Below are 21,570 nucleotides of genomic sequence, written 5' to 3' on the forward strand. Positions count from 1 at the left end.
AAATGCATATCCCTCTTCCTAACAGCAATTGCAACTGAGGCTGCGACTTATGATGAAAAATGTCCATTACTCCCCATGAGTAACATTCTCTCATCATTCTAAGGGAACTCCACAAGAATTTGTCGATATTTCCATTTGTAATCTTCTTGTTACTAGATATATGCAATTGAGGTGTGATAACATTTCTGTGATTTTGACACTAGGAAAAATAGAGTTTAGCAAAAAGAACATGCCACCAACAAGCAATTAAATAAGGCAAGTGATAGGGGGTAAAAGCATGTGGTAGAGGCTAAGGAACGAAGTTACCTCCTATTAGAACCAGAAAAACTAGCAAAAACTACTTTTTAAGCCTCGATATTCCTGTCTTGCGAGTTCAATGATAGATATAAAACATACCCTAAGAACCCTCGTTAATCTAATTGAATGTATGGTTTTTTCCTGGAAGAGAAAACTGTTAGCGCAATTAAGCAAATAAGACAAACGGATATGATCACCAACCCTTGGCAAATAGTACTAAACATTTGTATATTTGTTATCTCATTGAATACTTCAGCTTCGTGTGATAGAATCCTGTCCTATTTCCAGTGTGACTAACTTCAATAGTTACTTTCTCCCCTTCTAATTGAAAGGGTCTCTTTACATTTTGCCAGGAAAAATAAAGAACCAAGAGATAATTGGAAAATATATAGCAGTAAGCAAAAGAGAAAGAAGCAACCTGTAAAAAGTTAAATGCTGAGCAACTAAATACACATTACAATTGAGGTATGGTATAAATATGTGTCAAATTCCTTCCTTGACATGAGCCTTCCTCAGGTTCAGGGACTTGTATATGTACTCCCTACAATATAAACAAGGTCCTTAAATACAATAGAGGGTACAGAAAGAGCAAAGAGAAGACCACACACTTAGGTATTTTATACATGTAGCAACGGAGAGATCAACTAGTCAGATAATTAAGCTTAGCTCCCTTGTTAACAAGCTTCCCCAGATGCGAGTGATGAATGGCTCAGGGCAAGCAGATTTGACACCAAAGAATATGGAGCTCGCTGCCCAAAGAATGGTCAAAACTAGAGTGCAGGCATTAGCTGGTCTCATCATACCGGCTTAAAAATTGGATTATACAAGGATATACATGTTCTGCAGCCTGCAGACACCAGGAAGAGTAAAAGCTGTTATGCAACAACAAATGGAAAAAATATTAACAAAGCACATGGGAAAGATGCCTATTTCACGGAGTTGAGAAAGTAAATAACTTATAATGTATTCTCTATTCTAGGTATATTTAACTCTTCCGGTTTGCATAAGAAAACAAAAAACATGAAAGGTGTATCCCAATGTAACTAGGCAACTCTCGTCTTCCAGCATCTTTCTATTCTTCACCATCCTTTTGTACTTCATCTATCAATCAATCAATCAACTGCGCCTCAATCCTAAATCAGTAGGGGTTGGTTATAGAATCGTCCATATCCAATCTGGACTATTCAGGTTCATCTCATTCTAATACAAAATAATTTGCCATTCAAATCAAATTAAGGTTCCTCTAAAACTCACATTTATTCCCACACAATTAACTAGTTCAAATCCAATCAGTTAGTATCACCCATATAGTTCCTTCCTTATATTGTATTCTGTTCTCCTTTATGTATTCCAAAAGAAGCAAGCAAGTTATTAAAGTTTTACATACCATGCGTCCTCCCACTAAGTCATAATGAGCAAAATGCGGACCATTAGCATCCCCCAATACTTTGTAGGTAACCAAGTGCTCCGGGATGAGCTTTGCAGTTTCTGCTTGAGCCAATATGTTGCAAGAGAAGAATTGTTAGAAAGCCTACCATCCTCAGACAGAACAATGAGCGCCAAAGTACTATGAAACATACCATACACTGCTTCTGGTGGGCAGATTAGGTCTTTATCTCCAGCAAGAGCCAGCACGGGTACATTGCTTTTGTGAAGATTATCCTTGTAGAAAATTTTACCACTTCTGTCGCGGAGTCCTCCTTCTCGAAAAGCTGTAGTCAACTGCAAAATAAGTTTAGCAGGAATAGTACCTGCCAGAAGATCTATTAGAAAATTTAGAGTAAAAGCTTCATGTGAAATCTTAAGAAACATAGAGACAGTCGTGATCATCTAAAGAAACTCTCTAACAAACGCAAGTGAAATTCCTGAATCAACCTCAGACTACAGTCCGCGTAACTGGTAAAGTTGTTGCCATGTGACCAAGAGGTCACGGGTTCAAGCCGTGGAAACGGCCTCTTGCAGAAATGCAGGTTAAGGCTGCGTACAATAGACCCTTGAAGTCTTGCCCTTCCCCGAACCCCACGCATGGCGGGAGCTTAGTGCACCGGGATACCCTTTTATCCTCATACTACAGCCTATATAAACCAGAAAAGGATCAACTATCCCTTACTTTGATGGTAACATACTTCCAAATGAAGATAATATATCAACATCATTCCACAGTGTCATGAGAACAACTATGCAGGGAGTAGAACTCGTGGGAGAAAAGAGTCAATATCTCGTAGACCAAAGAGTCAAATAAAGATATTGATATATGCAGCTCGTTGACAAAAGATAAAAATATCTAGCTGGAAATGGACTATACAGCTGATGTTTAGTTGACGTACTTCTCTCATTCCATCTGAAGATGTCAACAGTCCTCCCTTGCTCATACTTTAGGCCGACAAATAAGAATAAGAATCAAATTTGACATAATTAGTCTTCACTTACTACCTTCATTAATAAGAAGTCGATAAGGCCAAATTACAAATCAAAATTCACATTTGGCTTGCCAAAGATCAACCTCAAACTTCGGCTGATCTTCCTTGTATTACTATATGACTATCATGAGAGATGAGATACTAGCAACAATGAGTACATTTGCTATCCTAACAGAACGCATGAGAAGGTATATGAAATATGGAAGATTAGTTCAACTCATAATCAACATATCATCCAGACAGAGGCGGAGAGGAACAAAACGATTTTAAAAGCCATACATGCTACAATTGGTACGCAAACATTGCAGACAGGAACTTGGGCCATAGCCAGATGGTGTCATTGAATCATTCTTCAGAACATATAAGTTTCTCATACTGATTGTCTCTAAATTTCATACTCTAAATATCCATAACCTAAGTCATGAAACATGAACCTTGCCTGCTCTCCATATAAATCAGTAATAAAACAAGATGATCATAAATTTGTACAGTTCACAATTAGTGAAAAAGCAAATGTCTACTTATTGCCCATGTGAGCACTTACAGAAGTTATTCAAGACAAGCTTTTTCAGCAACTCTGGATGCATCATGTCTGTAGCTGATATCATATCATTAAGCCAAGACAACACATAAGGAGGGCGAGATGAAAGAGGATAGGCTGCAGCGAGTAATGCCCCTAAAGGAACAACAGGTACATTGAGAGCCTGGGCAGGATCAGCCTGCAGCAAAGGTAAATAAATATAGGAATACGCAGGAAGGGCTTTCTGCTGCATAACAAGAGTTGAAAACATTTATTTTCTGCTTACAAGGGGTAGGAGCAGTTTGAGTGCCGACTTCGAAGATGTGTAATCCAGTGATGAAGCCAAAGTTACAATAGCAGCTAATCCAGTCTCTCTTCCTTCCAATCCTTTCCAAGGTCAAACCAGAAACAAATAAAAATTCACTCATATCTATTTTGATTCCCAGAAGAAATCAGAAGTCTGAAAATATTTTTTCTGAGATTGTGCCCATTAACAGAAATCAAAGGAATGGAGGACTAATCAAATTCTAAATATTTGATTCAGATATGTTCACGTTGAAAGAAAAGGTAGAGAAGAGAAATCAGTAACGAGTCTCTTCATGAAACATGGGTTACCGTCCAACTTAAGATTTCCATATTGTCCAATACAGTTCATAGTATATCCAATGAATGAAAATCTAAGAGACTTCTTAACAATTTCACAGGATTTATTTGATCTTTTGAAACATGTGTTATCATCCAACTCTGGCAGGTTCTAGGAATAAGTTCTTGAAATATACTGTTTCTTTATTTAATTAACATTTGAATATTACTGTTTCTTACCAATTGCAACTACAGGAAGGACTCCTTGTCAATATTTCAAGACTCTAGCACGTTAATTAGTCTATCTTAAGTGGCTCATTACTAGGCCTGCCATATCACCAATGGGTAACATCGTTAATTTTATATAAACAAGAAATGAATCTTACCACACTGTGATAGCCTAGCATACAGCAATATTCCTCCCATAGAATGTCCAATGGCAAGAAGTTTACCATCTTTTGGTGCAGTTTGGGCCTTTATGTATTCCATCTAGAATGGAAATAAAATAATTATCAATAACTCATCAGAATAAAAAAGAACACTAAAAGGGTAAAAGAAGTTCCAAATTTCAAACAAAATTTTGGTTGTGTCATTCTACAATATGGAGATCTGTCACCTCACCACAGCAGGAACATCCTCTTCCAGGTAATGATCAAAGTCCCAATCATACTTGACAATCAAGTCAAGCTGTTTCTGGAAATCTTCTATGGTAGTGGTTAGCCGTTCATGCAGATCAACTAATGGTGGTGAGACAGAACGTTGACCTTCTTCAATGATATTTACTAGCTTTTGGCTAAGATCCTTTATTTGGTCAGCAACTGCAGAGTTTTGCCTTGACTCCAGCAGACTTAACAACTTCCCTCTTGTCTCATTAAAGCGTTCATAAAGAAATGAATCCTCTAACAATTTTGATATTTGATCAAATAATTTAGCAGACATAATCCTTGACTGGCTTTCATTAAGGAAGCCAGAGACTCTCTCTGACAAGAGCATAAATGTTTCTGTAAGCTGGTTCACTACTCTCGACTCATCCCACATTGTTGAAATAGCAGTGGGTTCTTCTTTGACCACAGCTATGTCAGACTCTTCTAAGGTACTCTGGACATCTGTTGACTGTTGTGCTGCAGAAAGAGCTTTCTCAGTAGCATTATCAGCGGCAGCTTCCATCTGTTCTGAAACCGTGTTCGCAGACTTCTCAATGTTTGTGGCATCTGACTCCTGCACACTCAACCCAGCTCCTCGAAGTTCAAGAACCCAAGTGTCAAATCCTTCCCCAGACATGTAACGGGCAAAAGATGACTGCACAAAAAGTTTTATAAGTAAAGACCATGATTAAATAACTTTATTCCTGATCCCCAATTATTATGTAAGACTTCTAGAAAGTAATTACAGCAGTCCGCCATACTAAGAAGAACTCAACTTTTGCTCAGATTCAAAACAAGCCAGTTTTCAACTAAAAGGAAAGAGAAATTACATATTAGACTACTCAAATTTTATATGCTTGAAATGCATAAAGTATGGGAAAACTAGCAAGAGAAGATGGAACTTCTGTCCTTTCAGACATTTAAGGAAAGAACGACTGTTGAAGTTTGGCAAAATGCCAAAGTCCCACATTGGTTGGGAGTTAAGTTTGGAGGGGATTTTTCCCCTATAAAAGAAGGCCTAATGTTTAGGATTGAGACACACCTCTCATTTGCCTTCTCATCTGTTTAAGGCATTTGTATCTTCTCTCTTTAGTATTATTTCACTTGTATTTTGGAGTGGAATAAAATATTTGGTTGTGTCCGAGGAGTAGGCAGAATTAGCCGAACCTCGTAAATTTTGGTGTTCCCTTTATTATTGCTTTATTGTCTTATTTATTATTTGGTGGCTGTCATAATTTTTGGTATAGTAGTTGTGACTTATTCATACTCTATACATTTGGCTTCCGCAACAATTGGTATCAGAGCCAAGGTACTGTCTAAGTATGCTCTGTGGTTGCAGCATAGTCTGATCTTCCACATCAGAAAAGATTTATCTTGGTAACTGAGTCAAGGTTCTGTCTGAGTATGCTCTGTGGTTGCAGCTTAGTCTGATCTTCCACACCAGAAAGGAAATAATCTTGATTTGTGTCGTCAGCTATTAAATAATATTTGTGTCAAAGATGGGAGACAATAAACAAGAAGAATCTACATCAAGTGTCAACAATACGTCATCATTGGCATCTTCGCTTATGACAAGAATTGTGTCAAATGCGAAATTTGCGGTCGAAATATTTGACGGGTCCGGACATTTTGGGATGTGGCAAGGCGAGGTTCTAGATGTCCTTTTTCAACAAGGGCTAGATCTGGCCATTGAAGAAAAGAAACCAGATGTTATTGGAGAAGAAGATTGGAGAATTATCAACCGTGTTGCTTGCGGTACCATTCGATCCTACCTTGCTAGAGAGCAGAAATATCCATACACAAAGGAAACTTCTGCATGTAAATTATGGAAAGCACTGGAGGATAAATTTTTGAAGAAAAACAGTCAAAATAAATTGTACATGAAGAAGAGACTGTTTCACTTCACCTATGTTCCTGGTACCACGATGAATGAACATATCACCAGTTTCAATAAGTTGGTTACAGATTTGCAAAATATGGATACAACTTATGATGATGGTGACTTGGCCTTGATGTTGTTGGCGTCACTTCCTGATGAGTACGAGCACCTTGAAACTACTCTACTCCATGGAAATGACGAAGTTTCTCTCAGAGAAGTTTGTTCGGCTTTGTACAGCTATGAACAAAGAAAGCGAGAAAAACAGAAGGGCGGAGAAGGAGAAGCACTATTTGTGAGGGGTCGTCCTCAAAATCAAACGAGGACAAAGAAGGGAAGATCCAAGTCAAGATCCAGACCCAGCAAAGATGAATGTGCCTTTTGCCGAGAAAAAGGGCACTAGAAGAAAGACTGTCCGAAGTTGAAGAATAAGGCCAAACATAACAATGGAAAGGCCATTATGGATTCAAATGTAGCTGATTGTGATGATTCAGACTTCTCATTAGTTACAACAGAGTCATCAACATCTTCAGACATATGGTTGATGGACTCGGCTTGTAGCTATCATATGTGTCCCAACAGGGACTGGTTCGTGGAATTTCAAGAAGGAGAATATGGAGTCGTCCACACAGCGGATAACAGCCCTCTTACCTCATATGGCATTGGTTCAATACGATTAAGGAACCATGATGGAATGATCAGAACATTGATAGATGTTCGATATGTACCGGATTTGAAGAAGAATCTCATCTCTGTGGGAGCCCTAGAATCAAAAGGGTTCAAAATCATTGCAGAAAATGGAGTGATGAGAGTATGCTCCGGTGCACTAGTGGTAATGAAGGCTAATCGGAAGAATAATAATATGTACCGCTATCGTGGCAGTACAGTTATTGGGACAGCGACAGTGACATCCAGTGACGACAAAGAGGCAGAAGCAACCAAGCTATGGCACATGCGCTTGGGACATGCTGGAGGAAAATCCTTGAAAACTCTATCAGATCAAGGATTGTTAAAAGGAGTAAAGGCTTGCAACTTGGAGTTTTGTGAGCATTGTGTCAAAGGGAAACAGACAAGGGTTAAATTTGGTACAGCGATCCATAATACTAAAGGCATTTTGGATTATGTACACTCTGATGTTTGGGGTCCTTCCAAAACACCTTCATTGGGTGGGAAGCACTATTTTGTAACCTTTGTTGATGATTTTTCTCGAAGAGTGTGGGTGTATACAATGAAAAACAAAGATGAAGTGCTGGAAATTTTTCTCAAATGGAAGACGATGGTGGAGAATCAAACAGGCAGGAGGATCAAGTGTATTCGCACAGACAATGGAGGTGAATACAAAAATGATCATTTCAATAAGGTCTGTGAAAATGATGGCATCGTCCGACACTTCACTGTTAGACATACACCACAACAGAATGGAGTGGCAGAACGTATGAACCGGACCTTGCTGGAGAAGGTACGGTGTATGTTGTCCAATGCTGGCTTGGGCAAAGAATTTTGGGCTGAGGCAATTACATATGCATGCCACCTCATTAATCGTCTACCATCTGCTGCTATTGATGGCAAAACACCATTTGAAAAATGGTACGGAAAACCTGCTGTAGATTATAACTCTTTGCACGTGTTTGGCTCAACTGCATATTATCATGTGACGGAGTCAAAATTGGATCCAAGGGCAAAGAAGGCTATTTTTATGGGAATTACTTCTGGAGTCAAAGGATATCGCTTATGGTGCCCTATGACAAAGAAAGTAATATTCAGCAGAGATGTTACCTTTGATGAATTTGCTATGGTAAATAAGGTAACAGAAGATACCAAACAAAATGAAGGTGCTTCTAAGCAGGTGGAGTTTGAGGGAAAATTTATTTTTCCTACACAAGAAGCAGAGGAGGAAACAAATGAAGATTACCCTCTGGAAGGAGAGCCAGTAGAGGAGATTCCAACTCAGGAATCTCAACAACAACTTGAATCAATAGCAACCAGCAGGCCAAAAAGAACAATAACGAAACATGTTCGTCTCATAGAGACGGTTGCTTGTGCAACCTCAATTGTAGCTGATGATGTTCCTACTACTTATAAAGACGCTGTTCAAAGTTCAGAAGAAGATAAGTGGAGGATTGCCATGAATGATGAGATACAGTCCCTTCATCAGAATCATACATGGAGATTGGCCAATCTCCCGAAGGGAAAGAAAGCAATTGGGTGCAAATGGGTATTTGCAAAGAAGGAAGGATTTCCTAACCAAGTAGATGTTCGCTACAAAGCAAGATTGGTGGCCAAAGGATATGCTCAAAAGGAGGAATTGATTACAATGAAGTGTTTTCTCCAGTTGTAAAACATTCCTCCATTAGAATTATGTTGGCTTTGGTAGCACAATTGGATTTGGAACTAGTTCAGATGGATGTAAAAACTGCGTTTTTACATGGAAACTTGGAGGAGGAAATCTACATGACTCAGCCAGAAGGATTCAAAGTTGCTGGAAAAGAAAATATGGTGTGCAAACTTGAAAAATCGTTGTACGGATTGAAACAATCTTCTAGACAATGGTACAAGCGATTTGACGAGTTTATGTTGCGGCAAGGGTATAAGAGAAGCAAATACGATCATTGTGTGTATTTGCACAAGCTTAAAGATGGTTCCTTTGTATATCTTCTCCTATATGTTGATGATATGTTGATAGCTTCTAAGAATTCGGAAGAAATTGATAAGTTGAAGATTCAACTGAAGAAGGAGTTCGAGATGAAGGATTTGGGTGAGGCAAAGAAAATTCTTGGCATGGAGATAATTAGAGATAGACGTTCAAAGAAACTCTGTTTATCTCAAAAGGAATATTTGAAGAGAGTACTTCAACGTTTTGGCATAGATGACAAGACTAAGCCAGTTAGTACTCCACTTGCTTCCCATTTTAAGCTAAGTACTACTATGTCGCCAATGGATGAAGCTGAACGAGAGTATATGTCAAAGGTACCATACGCAAATGTTGTTGGTAGCTTGATGTATGCAATGGTTTGCACAAGGCCTGACATTTCACAAGCTGTTGGAGTTATTAGCAGATATATGCACAATCCAGGAAGGAGCATTGGCAAGCTGTGAAGTGGATTCTACGGTATATTCATAATACTGTAGATGTCGGGTTAGTTTTTGAGCAGGAAGACAATCAGTCTGTAGTTGGATATTGTGACTCAGATTTTGCGGGTGATATGGACAAACGAAGATCAACTACTGGTTATGTGTTTACTTTTGCAAAGGCACCAGTTAGTTGGAAGTCTACTTTGCAGTCAACAGTTGCTTTGTCTACAACAGAGGCAGAGTACATGGCTATTACAGATGCTGTGAAAGAGGCAATTTGGCTTCAAGGATTGCTAAAGGAGCTTGGTGTTGAACAAAAAGGTATCACAATTTTTTGTGATAGTCAAAGTGCTATTCAATTAGCAAAGAACCAAGTTTATCATGCAAGGACGAAGCACATTGATGTTCGGTATCATTTCGTACGAGAAATCATAGAAGAAGGTGGAGTCACGGTGAAGAAAATTCATACTACAGAGAATCCTGCTGATATGCTGACAAAGGTGGTGACTGCGGTCAAGTTTCAACATTGTTTGGATTTCATCAACATTGTTGAACACTGAAGATTGAAGATGAAGACACAACCAAAATTTGTTATTGAGAGAGAATTGAAAATGTGGAATTTTGCCAAGGTGGAGATTTGTTGAAGTTTGGCAAAATGCCAAAGTCCCACATTGGTTGGGAGTTAAGTTTGGAGGGGATTTTTCCCCTATAAAAGAAGGCCTAATGTTTAGGATTGAGACACACCTCTCATTTGCCTTCTCATCTGTTTAAGGCATTTGTATCTTCTCTCTTTAGTATTATTTCACTTGTATTTTGGAGTGGAATAAAATATTTGGTTGTGTCCGAGGAGTAGGCAGAATTAGCCGAACCTCGTAAATTCTGGTGTTCCCTTTATTATTGCTTTATTGTCTTATTTATTATTTGGTGGCTGTCATAATTTTTGGTATAGTAGTTGTGACTTATTCACACTCTATACATTTGGCTTCCGCAACATAAAGTATGGGAAAACTAGCAAGAGAAGATGGAACTTCTGTCCTTTCAGACATTTAAGGAAAGAACGACATCAAATCCAGTGTTAAATTTGACAAATTTGAGCATGCCATAGAAGTCTACCAGATTCAGAAACAAAAGCCATTCCACGGATTCAATGCTGTAAGTTTATATACATACACGAGATAAAGAGTGATTCTTTAACAAAACCTGACATATCCCCTAAGCACTGACGATATACACATTCCATGTTTGTATCATTATGATCTATTCAACGTGACTATCAATGAAATATCAATCAAGATTCTCCAGTTCAACCTATACAGGCATGAATCCGCAGATTAAATGTCCCTAACTATTATCTTTATGCAACATTGCACATACAACAAAACAGAAGAAGAGGCAAAGAATGGGAGGAAGAAGACGAGTATAATACCCCAGGAGCAAGATCATATCCAATAGCATTAGTCCCCACGCCAGACAAGAGAAGCAGGGGATGATTTCTCTTCGGAGCCTGTTGTCATTAAAAAAATTGCACACCCTTAATGCAAAGCTCAAATCCTTAAATTAAAATTGCATGTAACAGAAATCTAAAACCTTCTTAGTTTACCACTCCCTCGATTCCATTTTATATAACAGTATTTGATAGGACACCGGATTTAAAACTATAATAGTTTCATTAGTTTTAAAATGTTGAGATAGAATGATGTCAAATATTCTAAATATCTTAATTTCATAAAATTAGGACCTATTCTATATGACCATATATGATTGATAACAAAATTTAAAATTTGAACAGCTCAAAGACTTTGAAGTATTATAGAAATGAAAACGTGTCAAATATGTTCTTAAAAAATGTCATTTAAATTTGAAACAGAGTACTACTCCCTCCATTCCAAAAAAGAATGGCCCTACTTCCTCGTTAGTTCATTCTAAAAAGAATAGCACATTCCTAAATTGGGAAATAATTTAACTTAAACTTCTCATTTTACCCGTAATGACAAACTTTTATAGTCATGCAAACATTATGTCATGTTTAAGGCAACATTAAAAAGTCCTATAAACTGCACAAATGTTATAACATATTTGAGTACTTGACACCACAAGTTTCAACTTCTTAAACTTTGTGTCTAGTCAAAATACACCATATAAATTAAACCAAAGGGAGTACTATATTATGGTTTGTAAGAATAATAGTAAACAGTTCAAACAAAAAAACAATGGACCTGAGGAGGAGGAATGTAGCGCCAGAGAGCAAGTTTCCAATCACAATTATTAACGGATACATAGTGGAGTTCATCGGCAGTGCATAAAGGTGGCTTATTGGAAACCTTCTGGATTGCTGCACGTTGAATTGCAGTATCGCTATTATTAGTGGATAAAGCTCTAAATTTCACCGTAAAGCAGCAGCTCGGAGCGTTGCGGTAGGAAATAACGGCGGGTGGAAGTAACCGGCGGTGATAAATAAGGTGGTGGCGGTAGTGCTGGCTGTGGCGGAAGACGGCGGCGATTTGAATCGCCGACCGAATATCAGATTGAATTGGATAACTCATTTTGGGAATTCGGGAAACGAATAATTTTAATTGGATAAGGAAATTGGTTTGATAATCTTTACTCTTTTGGAAAGGGAAGGTGTGTTTTTGACTTTGGAAGGTTTGAGATGCTAAGCCTTTTTTTTTTGGTATAATTTGATTGTTTTTTTTTTGTGTGTGTGTTGAGATAAAAGGAACACGTCATGCCACGCTTTTACTTTTATTCCTTTGTCACTTTATATTATTACAACAACAACAACTACACGATAATGTATACGCACACTTTATCCTTGCCTTTATCGGGACAGAGAGGCTGTTTCCGATAGACTTTCGGCTCAGAAAGACGAAAAAAAAAAAAAAAAAAATAAAATAAGAAAAGAGAATTCATTAATAACTCCAGTAGAAACCGTAAGAGTAATAGAAGCATAAAAATCAAAAAATAAATAATATGCAATAACAATAACCAGCATCTAAGGCCCGGGGCTAAGATAAACAACAAGAATAGTGTCACTTTATATTATTGAACTGACAAAAAGAAAACGTAAAAAGAGTCAATATAAGCAAAAGAAAACAAAACGCACAAGCAATCTTGTTGAACAATAATGAATCAAAATCTTATTAATTCTTATGTTGTAATAATATTGAGAGTAAATTCTTATCTATTTTCTTGATAATTCATAACTCTTGAGAATTTATGTCTTATATTCCTTGCATTTAAGTTTTATAACAATATACTAACAGGATAATAATAATAATAATAATAATAATAATAATAATAATAATAATAATAATAATAATAATAATAATAATAATAAAAGCTAAACAGAAATTAACGGGAAGGAGAAACATGCTATAAAAAGTAAGGTAAAATAAATAAATGATCACATCTCTGTCGTTTTTAGCTACTAGTCATAGTGTACGTGTTTGCACGTCTACATCGCGTCAATTAATATTAAATGTATACAAGAACATATTGTTGGATAATATTGATTGACATTAATTAAATATAATATTTGCTTAACTTACGAAAATGAATGCTATTACATAAAATAATAGTTAAATTTAATATCTTCTAAACATGTAAATATGAAGAATTTAATTAGTTGAATTAGTTATATAGTATTTGTAGTTAGTGACATCTTATTATATAAGATACAGATATTTTATGTTGCTATACCTCACCTAACATCTCCTGAATGAATCATATTATGTCTGATTTTAATATGTGTAATTTATTCTATGCAACTTAGGTATTCTTATATGTTCATTAAAATTTCATCAAAATAATAGTTTATACATTAAATGGACCTTTTCTTGTGTATTTTTTTTTTACCTATATTCATATTAGTTTAAGTCTAAATTCCCTTTTTGACACGTTCAAGAGTTCTAATGACAACTTTGAAATTTCAAGAGTTCACACTGCTAATGATGATTTTTCAAAATAGGAAGAAAAAAAATTATAATTATTTCAAAGTCTTACACATATTAGTTTATCTGAAGTTTAAAATATTAATTGCATTACAGTTTTACGTAGTATTGTTGTAACTTAATTTATATTTTGAATTTATATTGCCATGTTAGTTGAAACTTCTAGAAATTTATACTTGAAATTAGATCAAAACTCTTAAAAGGCTAAAAGTAAAATTGAACGTACATTACTGATGTATCATGATTATTGGTAATATTTGAAGAGAAAGATATTAATAATCATACACCTCAAAGGCGAAGAATAAAAAAAATTAACTGTCTCGTATTAAACTCCAAAAGCACTTTTTTTTGGTAATTAAATGATTTTATTTACCAATAGCAAATATGTACAAAATTCTATCTGAAATAGGATATTTCCAGTTCCATTCCCTCTTCTACATTTCTTCTATCTTCCTTTACAGTAAGTAATCTATTTCTGCTATTCTCTTTTTTGACTTACTAATCATCGATCCTCTTATTGCTACCTCTAGTACAATTTGCCTCACTATCATTTCCACTGTTTTTTCTGATCTTGGAATACTCTTCTATTTCTGTCATTCCATATGTGGTACACTGCACATGCCAGAGTCAATCTATAGACTTGAGCAGGTGCATTGTTTCTAGTTGCTTTGCTTTCTGCCCATTGTATCTCCCTTTGTCATTCCATCGGAGCTCTTATTATTCCTTGTCAGTGTAGTAGCTTGCTCCATATATCTCCAGCAATTCAACATTTAAACAACAGATGATCAATAATCACTTCTACTTCAGTACATAAAGGAGAGCTTACTTCGTCTGCAATCCCTCATTTGTGTAGTCTGCTTCTTGTAAGGAGCCTGTTTTGTATAGCTAAATTCAGTACAAAGATCTACTTTGGAGCTCCTAGATTGTTGCATGTTAGTCGCCTCCATGACACCTTTTGATATTGCCCTCGCATGCTATTATACCACTTCTTGATAGAGAAGTAGTTCCATTATGTTACTTCCTTCATGTTGACTCATGTTTCTTCTATGTATCTCTTTGCTTTGATTATTTTCTGAACTATCCATGATGCATTCCTTGGTTTGCTATCCCACACTTCTTGTTTCTTCCCGTAATATAGATGGATCCATTGGACCCATAACTTGTCCTTCTTCTTGCACAAGTTCCATAATAATTTGCAAATTGCAGCTTTATTCCATATCTGAATGTCCATAACATTGAAACTTCATGCTGTCTTTGGTGAGCACACTTTTTCCCATGAAATTAAAGCTCTTTTTGAAGCCTCTGTTCCTCCGGTCCACAAGAATGTTCTGCATATTGTTTCTATCTTCTTCATTATCTTCTTAGGGATAACAAAGATCTGTGACCAATAGATTTATATGGAGAATAGAACTGTTTTGATCAGTTGCAATCTGCCTGCATAAGATAAGAACTTTGAAGTCCATGAGGTGATCCTGCCTAGTATCTTCTCCAGTAGTGGTTGGCATTGAATCAAAGATATCCTCTTAGTGCTGAGTGGTACTCCAAGATATTTGAATGGCAATTCTCCCTTGCTAAATCCAGTTACCTGCACTATGTTTTCCTGTATACTCTGTGAGACCCCTCCAAAATAAATGGAGATTTTTGCTGTATTTGCTTTTAATCTAGATGTCTTAGAGAATTCCATAAAACAATTGAACACCATTTGAATGAAGATAGTATCACCTCTGCTGAATAGCAGCAGGTCATCTGCAAACCCCAGTTGGATGATATTTAACTTGTCACACCTAAGATGAAAATTGAAGTCTGGCTTATACCTTAGTGTTTTAAAGCCCCTTGTGAGATATTCCATACCCAGTACAAATAAAAATGGTGACAATGAATCATCCTGCCTTAGTCCTCTTCTTGCTTGAAATGGTTCCATTGGTTTTCCATTAATAAGAATGGAATATGAAACAGTTCTTATGCATACCATGATCCATTTTACAAACTTCTCTGGCATTCCTAGTTGGTTCAGCCCTTGTTCTAAGAATCTCATTCTATAGAATCATATGCCTTTTGCAGGTCCAATTTTATCATACATCTAGGAGAGATGCCTTTCCTCTCATACCCTTTCACCAACTCATGACTTAGGATTATGTTATCTGTTATGACTCTTCTAGGAATAAAACCAGATTGACTTTTGTCAACTAGGTGATCCATCACCCCTTGCAATCTATTGGTCAAGATTTTAGAGATGATCTTGTATATAACTGTGCATCATGAAATAGGTCTGAAATTTTTGACAGTTAAAGGGTGCTGAATCTTAGGGATCAAAGTGACAGTTGTTACATTAATAGGCTTGTACATTTCAGCTTTATTGAAGAACTGGAGCACTGCCTCAGATATTTCTTGCCCTATAATCCCCCATGTTTTCTTGAAAAACTTTGAGTTGAAACCATCACATCTTGGGGCCTTTAGTTCATCTATTCCCTTCAAATCATGTTGAATCTCTTCTATAGTAACATTTTCAATTAGTCTTAACTATTGCTTCCTATCTAGTACATTGCCCCCTTCATGATGCCTGGTTGAATGGTTGGTATGCTATCAGCTGCTGATCCCAATAGGCCTTTATAAAATCCCACTATTTCCATTTCAATTGCTTCCCTAGAGTGAATTATTTCACCATCTGTATTTCTCAAACTTATAATCTTGTTTTGATTTACTCGATTCTTCATGCTAGCAAAGAAGAATGTTGTATTGTGACCCCCTAGTTTCAGCTACTGGTTCCTGTATTTCTGTTTATAGATATTTTCCTCTATAATTGTCCATTTCTCCAATTACTGCGTTAGATCTTTTTCTTCTTCAAACCTCTGTGTTGATGCCCTTGTAGTTCCCATCTATCCTTGTATCGCCTGTAGCCTCTGCCTTGCATTTTTAACCTTCAAATCTACTACTTGAAATTCTTTTGTGTTCAGCCTCTTTAGTGCATATCTAACTTCCTTCAACTTTATCCAGACTTCTGCTATTTTGCCTATTTTTGGTGTTTTATTCCATGCTTCCCCCACTACATCTAAGAAATCCTAATGCTGACAATTGAAGAATCTAAAAGGCTTTGGGGTCTTTTGTTCATCTCCAATCTTGACGCATAATGGGGAATGATCTGAGAATAAAGGATCCATAATCACTGCATCTACTTGTGGCATGGTATTTATCCATTCTGCATTTATGATAGCCCTATCTATTCTGCTAAATACATGTGAGTTAGTCCATGTGTAGTCCCTGCCCACAGTCCTCATTTCACACATTCCTGTATCTATTATGAAATCTTTGAAATCTCTTATTTCATTCTCTTGGATTGTGCTGCCATTAGTTCTATCCTACATTGCCATTATTGCATTGTAATCTCCCATACATATCCATGGTTTCCTCTTATAGTGATTCCAGTTTGTTAAGTTCCTCCATAGACTTTTTCTTGCCTCCACTGTATGCAGCTCATAAATGGCTGTGAAATCAAATTCTTGCCTTGTGTCCAGTACCACTACCTCTCCATGTATGTATTTTGGTTTAGCTTCTTTTATATTGAATTTTATTTCTGCTGGATTCCACATATTACCCATACTCTACCCTTTCCTCCTCTATCATAGTTTGTACACCAGTCCTATCTAGGAGCTATTTTTTGGATGATTTTCCTTGAAAACGTTTCTTGTACTCTATGTTCTATAATAACTATAATACTAATACTATGCTCTTTAATAAACTTCTGCATCTCCTTTTGCTTATATAGCTTATTCATTCCCCTAACATTCCAAGTAAATAATTGCATTGCACTATGTTGTTTGTTATCCCATCTTTCATACCTCCCCCATAACTACATTGCCCTCTATTTTCCTTGTTTAGATCATTAAAGCTTGCTTCATTAAGAATATTAAATCTATTACCCACTACTATTTCTCTTGCTAGTGTTGCATGAGTATTCTTTGTGGCTATTTTCCTTTTGCCGCTTGCCATCCTTTGTTCTCCTCTGTTGTTACTTTCATTGTATTCTGCATTTTAGGTACTTGTTCTGTATTTTCTGCTGCTTCTTGTGCCTTATGAATTGTGCTTCCTTGTTTCTCCTGTTCTTTTGGTTTCCATTCCTGCTTCTGTTTTTGCTGCTTGTTCATCTGAGGCTGTGCTTGTTTAGTTTGGCAGTTATGTCCCAATTGTAAGCAAGTACTACAATACGTTGGCTTCCAATCATAGACAACTGATTGATCAAATTGCCTACCACTCGGATCCTTGACTGTTATCTTTGTTGGTAATGGTTTAGTAATGCTTATTTCTACAAGTATTCTAGCATAGGATATCCTTTCCACCTTTGTTGTACATTCATCTGCACATATTGGAATTTCCAATCCACTCCCTATACGACTCAGGGAATCCATTCCCCTACAATTCAGAGGCAGATTTGGTAGTTTAATCCATAACGACAGAGTTTTCAGTACCTCTTCATTGAAATCAAAGTCTGTTGTCCATGCCTCAGTGATTACTGGTCTATTTTGGATTGTACATGATCCTGAGTATAGAACTTCATTCATTTCCTCTTCATTTTTGAATCTCACTACAAAAAAACCATCATTATGGTAGTACACCTTCGGTTTTAATACAAAGTTCCATTGCGATGCAATAAACCTCTCAATTGCTCCAATACTTGGTGTATCTCCTACCACGTACATAATAACTGTTATTTTCCACTTCTCAGCTTCCTTTTCAATTTCCTCTTTCTGCAATTCAACAATTTTCTCACCATTTTGTATCACTGGTGCCACAAACGATAGTCCCATTCCTCTAGCAGCAAACGTGTTACCAGTAACTAGATTTGCCCATGATTTACCTTCATTTACTTTCTCTGCACTTGTGTCAATCACGATCGGTTGCTTCTCGATGCGAATTTCCTCTGCATGTACTCCTTCACCTTTTTTACTACGTGTGTTATTCGAGTTTTGTACCACTTTCTGTTGAATTTCAGCTTGCTTAGTCATAAATTGCTCATTCAAGCTCCTACTACCACTCGTTGTTTCAATCACTCCTGCCTTTGGTGTTATCACCTCCAGATCTCAATTTTGTGCGCCTTGGTTTGGTGTAGACTTGTTTGATTCGTTGTTTCTACTCGTTGTTGCTATGAATTCAGCTAGTTGGATATTTGTTACAGTTTTCTTAGGTCGTCCTCTTCCTCCCATGGCTGATGGCGTATTTTAGTTATTCACGCTAAAATGCGCCGAGAGCATTTAGAGAGAGAAAGTTTTTTACACACAGATTCCAAAAGCACTTTTAAAGTTCATATAAAAGTTGGTCAAAACATTAGGTCTCATTATGTCATTAACAATATTTGGAGAGAAAGATATTAATAATCCTATTATGTCTGATTAAAAATTATATAAAATAAAATCTTAGTTGAATTTAGATTCCTAATTATTAGAATCTTCTATATAGTTTAAATAAGGAAGATTAATTAATAAGAAAAAATTTGAATTAATTTTAAAGTCCTAAATATCGTGAAAATAATTGAAAGACTATTTTGTCTAGTGTGAAATTTATTTCTAAAGGGTAAAAAAGATGAACGACATTTCGCTAAGGGACTTCTTGATTTTAATATAGTATAGATTAAAATTAGGGTCATACAAAATTTAGAAGGAGATAAATAGAAGGATGCGCAAGAATTTCCTGCAACCTTACTCTTGCAAATTGCTAGTATAATTTTATAGATGGTCTATTATATTTATATTGTATCAAAGTCATTAAATTATTTTTTGTAATGCAAATATTACTTAATTTTATTTAAATACCACAAAAAATTACTAAATAATATTTTTTAATAAAAAGTTACTTAACTTTACCTAAGTATTATTTAAAGTCGCTAACTAATTCTTTTGTAACCAAAAACCTATTCAACTTTGCCTAAAAATTATAGAAAATATCTCTTTCAATCCTACTAGTAATAACTTTATAAGAAAAAGTTAATCTAATTTTTTGTTACAAAAAATAGTGCAACGACTCTCATGATAATGAAGAAATTGACTTTCTCATTACAAAATACTCCCTCCGTTCACTTTTACTTGTTTATTTTGGACTTTTCACGCCCCTTAAAAAATAATAAATAAAGTGCATAATTTACCATGATACTCATATAGTCTTAATGAATTTGAAAAATAATTTGGAATGAATAATTAATGTAAAGGACAAAACAGGATAATAAATTATTTTTCTCTTGATATGTGAAAAGTGATAAATAAAAATAAAAATTTATTTTTAAAATACTTGACAACTAAAAATGAACAGAGGGAATATAACTTAGTGACTTTAGTCAAGAAATTAGAAGAAGCCAGCTGTGGAATTTGAGTTTCTTTTTGTTGCCTCAAGTAATAGTCTAAAATAAAGTCTTTTTTATAGTAATAGTGTTTGAACCAGTTTAAATATATCTTTAATTTATTCATTCTGCTACATTTTACGGGTACAATTTACCCACGTACTAAACTCCCGTTTGGCCATAAAATTTAAGAGCTTTTTTTAAATTTTGTTTTCAAATATCTATTTGTTTATACATTTTAATCATTTTTAGCAGATCTTGAAAAAAAATCTTCAAATCCAAGAAACAATTTTAGAGTAGTTTTTGAAGTTTTCTACTCACAAAAAATTAACTTTTTCTAAGTAAATTGCATGTCCAAAAACAATTTCAACTTTCAAAAATTATTTTTCGTTTCATCTAAAAAAACTTTTTTAAATTTCAACTAAATTTTGTCCAAACACTAGCTAAGTAGTTTCGTCAATTTTTTTTGCTTTCGTTTAGATTTGATTCTAATCTCCCTTGGGGCATGTTTGAGCAAATAATTGCTAAATCAATTAATAACAAATTAATGGGGTGAATTTTAATTGAGCTTAATAAATTTCAGACCAAATAGAACAAGATTCTTGTATAATGGGAAGAATATAAAAGCATTAATTAGTGCGTTCAGTATACTATGATAGACGAAAAATGTAATATCGTAAATGTGTAATGAATGCAAGAAACGACAATGATTATAACTTAAAGGAACTATCACCCAATGATTATGCGATTGGGTGCCTCTTCCCTCGAATGACGTAAAAAGGTATACAATTGGTATGAATGTGGAATGTTCGAGATTTAAGGATGAAGGTTGAATAACATATGCTTGAGACAGTGAATAAGACAACTCCTTCGTATATCTTTTTCTTGTCTTTACAATGTGTTTCTAAGTTCTCAAAAGGGCAGATCCCCCTATTGTTCATTGTCTCCTCTTATTTATAAGGGACATTCTCCAAAAAACCTTAAAAAGTATAACACAGAGAATATCCAAAGGAATATTCTTCTTGTCTCTCTCTAAGTTCAAGTTACCATTATTATTTCATCTCAGCTATCCGCTTTTGGTCATCGACCTTCATCACAACGACCGTCGTGGTCGACCCTGTCCTATGTCATGCTTATCCGTTACCGTGGTTGCCAAATTTGGCCCTATACAGTTAGTCCCTCCGCTTGTTGAGGTCGCAACCCTGCACATCCTTGATAAGCGGACATCGTTCGTTTTCGTTGTGGGAAAATTTGGCTACTAAATTATGTCGGGTTGACCAAGATCAAGAGATCGACGCATCCTGCAGAATCATGATTGATGTGGTTATCAAGATGTGATGTCACTCCCACGCGCGCCATCATTACGCATCTTCCCGAGACAGCATCTGAATGCTTGTCGCTTTGTTTTAGCGCTATTGGCGGTCTTCTGCTTCGATTCTCGCGCCATTTAGCCCTATAAATAGGTGAGGGTTTCATTTTTTTCAGATTGTTTTGTCATTTCCTTCCTTGTGTATACGTTATTCTCCATTGACCATCTTTCTCAATTCCTAGCTCTGTTCTTGTGACTCTGCTTCTCGTCTTCTCGTTCAGTCATCGTTCCTCCTTCCAAGTTTTACTAGCACACCTTATATTATCAAGATGCCCCGAACCTCTCGTGCACACGATGAAGTTTTCGACGTTACTCTGTTATTAGTGGCCCTTCCTTCCGGTGGCGAGGATATCGTGGCTGAGGAGGGTGAGAGTTTCCCTACCGTAGAAGAAATACTCTCCAAAAACCCTATGTCTAGGAATGATTTCCACAAGGAACCCGCTCCTTCTCCCGTTCCAGTGATTTTTGAAATCGGTCCATCTCAGATAAATGAACTCCAGTTTACGTATAATATT

The 21,570-nt window shown here is 36.0% G+C and overlaps 1 protein-coding gene across 2 annotated transcripts; it reads right to left on the reverse strand.

Annotated features, from left to right (window-relative positions):
* Positions 1-710: 710 nt before the first annotated feature.
* Positions 711-12,116, reverse strand: LOC107809382 (uncharacterized). Of its 2 annotated transcripts, XR_001653396.2 has the most exons (10): positions 11,628-12,116; positions 10,838-10,915; positions 4,441-5,118; positions 4,206-4,308; positions 3,524-3,624; positions 3,262-3,436; positions 1,878-2,048; positions 1,685-1,785; positions 921-1,144; positions 711-838 (listed from the first exon to the last, which is right to left on the reverse strand). XR_001653396.2 is itself a non-coding variant. In XM_016633993.2 (9 exons), exons 1-9 carry the CDS (start codon positions 11,952-11,954, stop codon positions 1,082-1,084), a joined length of 1,797 nt encoding a protein of 598 aa, XP_016489479.2. In that variant the 5' UTR covers positions 11,955-12,116; the 3' UTR covers positions 711-1,081. The 2 variants fall into 2 exon arrangements, 1 of the variants encoding a protein (XP_016489479.2); XM_016633993.2 differs by having other exon boundaries at positions 711-1,144.
* Positions 12,117-21,570: the final 9,454 nt, after the last annotated feature.

The sequence above is a fragment of the Nicotiana tabacum genome, chromosome 16, assembly GCF_000715075.1.
Source record: "Nicotiana tabacum cultivar K326 chromosome 16, ASM71507v2, whole genome shotgun sequence".
Classification (NCBI taxonomy): Eukaryota; Viridiplantae; Streptophyta; class Magnoliopsida; order Solanales; family Solanaceae; genus Nicotiana; species Nicotiana tabacum.